We start from the raw sequence: 6,000 nt of genomic DNA on the forward strand, positions 1-6,000 counted from the left end.
TCATTAAAGAAGAAGAATTAAACCCCATTCATTTTCTTAGTGGCTGATAGGTGATAGTTTAGACTGGATGCTTTATAATAATAGATAAGGAGAGTAGTGTTCTTTAGCCTGAAGATTTTATCGTTAATCTGAAATTATCTTTGCTTTTGCTTCTTAGCAATTGACTTAAAGAATGGCTCTGGAGCAGTGTATCAAGGACCTGCCAGAAATTCTCCAGATACCACCTTCACTCTCTCGGATGAGGATTTCATGGATGTGGTACAACAAAAGACCAACCCACAAAAGGTAAAACCTGTGTGTCACAGACATACTCACTTGCATGGGGACATACTATATGTCTTAAATCAATCTTCGATTCATGACTGTTTGCATTCCAAAATCTGCAACAAAGTTAATAGTTTGTTTGTTTCCTGGTACTTCACAATATATGATCTGCAAGGTTTGTCACTTTGATCATTCAGGCTGTTTTGATTGTCATGTTGCAGCAAGTTGGTATTTATTGCAGTGTTCTGATTTACTGCTAATACTGCAGTAGAGTGAAAGGTCAGACAGTGAATGCATGTAGATGCATTGAAACTGGTCAAAATTCACCCAAACTATGATGATTTTGTCAGGGAGAGAAAGATTTAAGAAAGGTCTGTAATCTGGGTCTGCACTTTCAGCTTCTTGGGGTAATCAACTGCTTAAAACTACTAATTTTACTAATAAAAATAGCTTGTGTAAAAGTAAATTAAACTGTCACAAATTTAATATGTCAGCTTACAGATTAAAGCTTGAGCAAATGAAAACTTTAATTGAGCTCATCATATATCAAACAGTTCCTTTTCTTTGATCCCAAGCAGAAGTTGTTGAAGACTTTGATTATAAAATTGGAGACTAACGATCATGGTGAATGTTTGTTATAAATCCTACATACCACATGAATAAAATCCTTTGTGACCCTCTGTATATAGCAGGCATAAAGCATAAATGAACAAGATGTTGACATGTAATCATCAGAATGCTAAAGAACAGTGATTGAGATTCAGGAACATGATCTATTCTTGGGCATTTGTATTTCCTTTGAGTTTCTGTGAAGTTTTTCATCTAAAGAAGCTCAAAGCATCTATTCAAATTCTTTTCTGCTGGCTCTCTCTATTCTTTATTTGAATGTATTTCAAGTTAATGGAACTATGCAAAAGCACATTCAAAGAACTTTCAAAGAGCTTTCAAACTGCAAAGCCACAGTGAAGCAAAACTAGTTTTAAAAAAATATGAACTGAATGTGAAACAGGGTATACAGCTCTTTGAAGTAGGGACAATAAAAATGTAATATACCAGCATTTCAATGAAAGTATGGTATGTATAAACCCAGAGCATTTATTTGAAATATGCGTGCACATACATTGTGCAAGTTTCTGGTTCATTTGGTATGAATTTGAGTGAGTACCTTACCTTTTCATTAGGCCTTTAGTTTTCATTAAATAACCTTTTCATTCTGTTTTTTCATTTCTTATAGGGATGGATATATGGATAAGTGTAGCATGGGGGGACGAGTCTGGGAGCTTTATTTTTGTACCCTGCTGAAATTTTGCCATCAGCTTCTGTGAAGGCATTTGTCTTAAAACAGGAGAAGTCCTCTGTGCTATACAAAGAAAAGAAATAGAGGTTGCTGAAGTTGCTTTGTATTTTCTTCTTTTCTTCTTCTTCTGAGTGATAGACTTGACCTTGTCTGCACTACGGACGGAAAACTATTTCTGGATGGTATTAGAATGGAACTGGAATGGTTTTCATTAATAAACAATAACCATTAGGTGTCCTGCACTGAAGGCTGTCTCCTGAGTACTGAACAACCACACTTAACCTTTGGCTTCTTGTTTGGTTCTAGCAGCTCTTTGACTTGTGTGTAAACAACTGAATACACACTTTTTTTCCCTCTTGTCTGCTCTTTTTAGGCATTCTTCTCCGGTAAACTGAAAGTGAAGGGTAACATCATGCTGAGCCAGAAATTGGAAATGATTCTGAAAGATTACGCCAAACTCTGAACTGCTTGATCATCTCCCACAGCAGTGAAGAACTTCGGAAGATAGAACTTTAATTAGTTTGGAATCAATGACTGAAACATTTGCAGGCTATATAACATCAATGTATTGATTCATTATACTACTAATACACAAGCTGATTTAATTGCTATAGACAGAAGTTATGAAATGAACATAACTGTTACTATTGTCCCTTTTTAGTTTCTCAGCAATGGTAGAGAATCACACTTTTCTCATTGCACACCTTTATCTAAATAAAATTTATGTAGTTCTTACAAAGAAACATATATTTCTATGTTAATTATGAAGAAAATTAAACCAATAGACATCTTTGATATCTCCTTATATGTGTCTGTCAGTCTTTATTCATATTGCCTTAGATAGACCGTCTGGTTTCTCTGAGTCTAGCTGGTTTATTATTAAAACTGACTTTTTTGTCTGAAGTTCTCATGATCCCATCAAAACAGCTGGAAGATGGAAATCAGTTCCGTTTATTTACATCTTGTCATTACGTGTTTTTTTTCTGTACAGGAAAAACTCTTGAACTTAGCTCCACCCAGACTGATTAGTCATTTTCATATAAGCTACTCTTATAAATCACATGGAAGGTGGTTAGCGTTAATTCTTTAGGGGAAACGTTTTCACCTGGAAGGCGTTAATGCTGCCCCAAAGGCTGTTACTAGAGCTAGATTGTTCTTCATGTAGATTCATTCTTATGAGGGCCAGCATCATGGCAGCAGGGAACGATGGAAGTCAATTCCTCATTTTGAACCTACGGCCAGAACTGAGACAGCAGCTGTGGCTGTATGTTTTCCTAAATAAGGTATGCTCTTAATTGCTAATAGCCATGTGAACACCTGGAAATTTGATTTCATCAGTTTGACCAACATTTTGTGTCCTCAGTTATGGTTTTTTTCCTCCTCCAGACATGTTCTATGTTTATACCTCTCAAAGAATTCTGGCTATCTAAGACTTGTTTTTTCTGTCCCAAAACTTGGAGGTACTTCCCTTCCCTTTATGAGAAGACCATAGCCATTAAAGAACTTTGTGGGGCTGCACTTGAGTATGACAGTTTGAAGATAAATTCTACATGTCGTAATACTAAGTCAAATACTCAAAAAATTTATTTCTTCGCAGCTATAGTATCAGCCATGCTTTGGCTCAGGCAGAGAAACGTGAATCTTAAGTATGTCAACAAGTATCTCACAAAAATTACATCATGAATAGATGGAAAACAACAGGGTGATGTTTGGCATCTCAAAGAGGCTGAGTAGAAATGATCGAAAAAATGCCCTTTTACCACATAACATTTACCTTTTTCATGGCAGTCGTTTTCATGTATGAGTAGGACCTAATAATACCCTCTACTGCCCAGCTTCTGTTTTTCAAGCAGCTTTGTGTCAAATAGGTAAAGGTGTCTTCTGTTACTTTCTCTTAAGGAATCATAAGAGAAGGACAGATTGACTGACTGCATCTTCATAACTTTATGCATGTATGTGGTTGTAGCGGGTTTCTGTGGCTGGGCTCGTGGAGGGGGGGGCCAGAGAGATGGCTTTTGTTAGAAGCTGCTAGAAGCTTGCCCTGTCTGGTGCAGCCAATGCCAGCTGGCTCCAGGATGGACTTCCTGCCACTGGCCAAGGCCAAGCCAATTACGAGTATCAGTAATGCCTCTGTGATAACATATTTAAGAAAAGAAGGTTGTTGTGCAGAAAAGAATTCCAGCCAGGGAAGAGCGGAGTGAGAACACGGGAACAACAAGGCAGACGCCAAGGTCAGTGCAGAAGGAGGGGCAGTAGGATCTCCAGGTGCTGGAGCTGTGGCCCCTGCAGCCCAGGGAGGACTATCAGGGTGCAGAGACCCACCTGCAGTCCCTAGAGGAGCCCGTGCTGGAGCAGGTGGATGCATGAAGGAGGCTGTGACCCCGTGGGAGGCCCAGGTTGGAGCAGGGTCCTGCCAGAGACCTGCAGCCCATGGAGAGGGAAGCCCACACTGGAGCAGGTTTTTCTCAGGTAGGACTTGTGGCCCCTGTGGGGGACCTGCGCCAGTACAGCTCATTTGTGAAGGACTGCACCCCATGGAGGAGTGACTCACGGGACAGCAGTCTGGGAAGAGCTGCTGCCCTAGGGATGGACTCATGCTGGAGAGGTCCATCAAGGACTGTCTCCCTTTGGAGGGACCCCACAGGAGCAGGGGAAGGACTCCTCTCCCTGAGCAGCCGCAGAAACAACAACTGACCGTAACCCCCATTCCCCGTCCCCCTGCACTGCTGGGGGGAGGAGGGAGAAGGAAGGAGGGGTGGGGGAAAGGTGTTTTTAAGATTGTTTTATCACTCTTTGGCTCTTATCCTGTTAGTAATAAATTCAAGTAATATCCCCCACTAGGGGTCTGTTTTGCCCGTGAAGGTAATCAGTAACTGATGTCTTCCAGCTATTATCTCAATTCATGAATCCTTAGCTTTTCTTTTTTTTTTTTTCTTCCTCTCCTCTGTCCAGTTGCAGAGGGAGAGAGTGGCTTTAGTTGGTACCTGATCTGGTCAGGGTCAACCCACTACACTGGTACACCATAAACTCCCACTTTTCTACATGTATCTTTCCTGCCCATAAATCTGTATATATAATGCTAAAAAATATGTGTATTAAGAAAAAGGAACTGTGAAGAACTAACTTTGAGACTAGGAAGTACCAATACAACCATTTAAGAATGGCATATTTATTGTAGGTTACGTGGTCTTGATACTTCGCAACAGATGATTTTCTCAGCCCCATAGATAATCTGAAATCTGAAAATACTGCTCCACCAGGAGGGAACAGAGTACTAATAAGATTTTTTTTTCCCCTCCTATATTTAAGTGAGAAGCAAAAATACTCAGGCAGGGAAAATTGGTAATATTGAAACCTGTTGCAATTTAACAGGTTGGAGATTATTCAAGAACATCATTTTACTAAGTGCCTTTACAAACACAGCTTGTGATTGGATGACACAGTGGGACCACCACCCCCTCACCCCACCCCAGAGCCCCAGAGTGGCCTTTAAACTTTTGCCAAGATCTCTTATTTCCTAAAGTTTACCATTAAAGTATCCCCTGAGAAAATGTGTGCAGTTTCTCCTTTGCACTCTCTCTTAAGGTATTGAAAGACCGAAGGCTCTTCTAATATGTCCAGAGAGCAGATAGTGTAGAGGAGCCTTGTATATTTTTAAAGTAAAACTCTCTCGATGAGCCCATACTTTGAGACCTGGGGTCTTACATAGTGTTTTACATCTGTATATCCAAGACTTTACTCTGATGTTGACTTTTTCCTGCACCACGTACTGGTCGTAGATATTTATCTTGAGTGGAATAGAAAGTCCTCTCTACTTTACTACAAAAAGCTCTTCCTTTTGCTCTTGGTACCTAGGCTAACTGAACATGCCTCTCAGTATTGTGGCAGATTGTTTTGTAGGAGGATAATTCAGGTGTTTAATTCTTTCATCTGCTTTGTGGCCCGAATAGCCATTATTGATGATTTTGGCATATTGATTTTATTTCTACTCCAATGTATTTACCTTAAGAATATTCTAGTTAGTTGATGCCAACTAGTAACAACCTGTTTTCTTTTGAAGGTACAGTTTGCTGTATTGGATATACACATGAATTCATTTGGAGGTTTTAGGTTTTGTTTTCTTCCTGCTACTTGGAAACCTTCTGTTCATGATTGCTAGCTTTTAGGAGTAGTATTCTCAAAAATGAGTAATAAACCCATGTGTCTTTACAAGAATCCATGCAAAGGAATGTTAGCCAGCTTGGAAGGCGGTTGGTTGGTTCTGAAGGATTCTCATGTGCTTTCATCTAGAACAGTCTCTGTTTTGGAATATTGTGTTTCAAACCTGTCCCCATCTCTTTTATGTGGAGTTGTTTTGGGGACCTTTCTTATCATGCAGCAGCAACAATACCAATACAGTGACAGGACCTACAGACTGGCAATAGCAACACACTACATTC

At 39.8% G+C, this 6,000-nt stretch overlaps 1 protein-coding gene across 3 annotated transcripts in view; it reads left to right on the forward strand.

Moving 5' to 3' along the window:
- The window catches only part of HSD17B4 (hydroxysteroid 17-beta dehydrogenase 4), a 66,254-nt gene extending 63,888 nt beyond the window's left edge, over positions 1-2,366 (forward strand). For all 3 annotated transcript variants that reach the window (XM_032675190.1, XM_032675192.1, XM_032675191.1), the window contains exons 23-24: positions 158-285; positions 1,935-2,366. In XM_032675190.1, the coding sequence (XP_032531081.1) occupies positions 158-285; positions 1,935-2,024 (218 nt within the window). In that variant the 3' untranslated portion in view covers positions 2,025-2,366. The remainder of the gene's footprint in view (positions 1-157; positions 286-1,934) is intronic.
- Positions 2,367-6,000: the final 3,634 nt, after the last annotated feature.

The sequence above is a fragment of the Chiroxiphia lanceolata genome, chromosome Z (genome assembly GCF_009829145.1).
Source record: "Chiroxiphia lanceolata isolate bChiLan1 chromosome Z, bChiLan1.pri, whole genome shotgun sequence".
Taxonomy (NCBI): domain Eukaryota; kingdom Metazoa; phylum Chordata; class Aves; order Passeriformes; family Pipridae; genus Chiroxiphia; species Chiroxiphia lanceolata.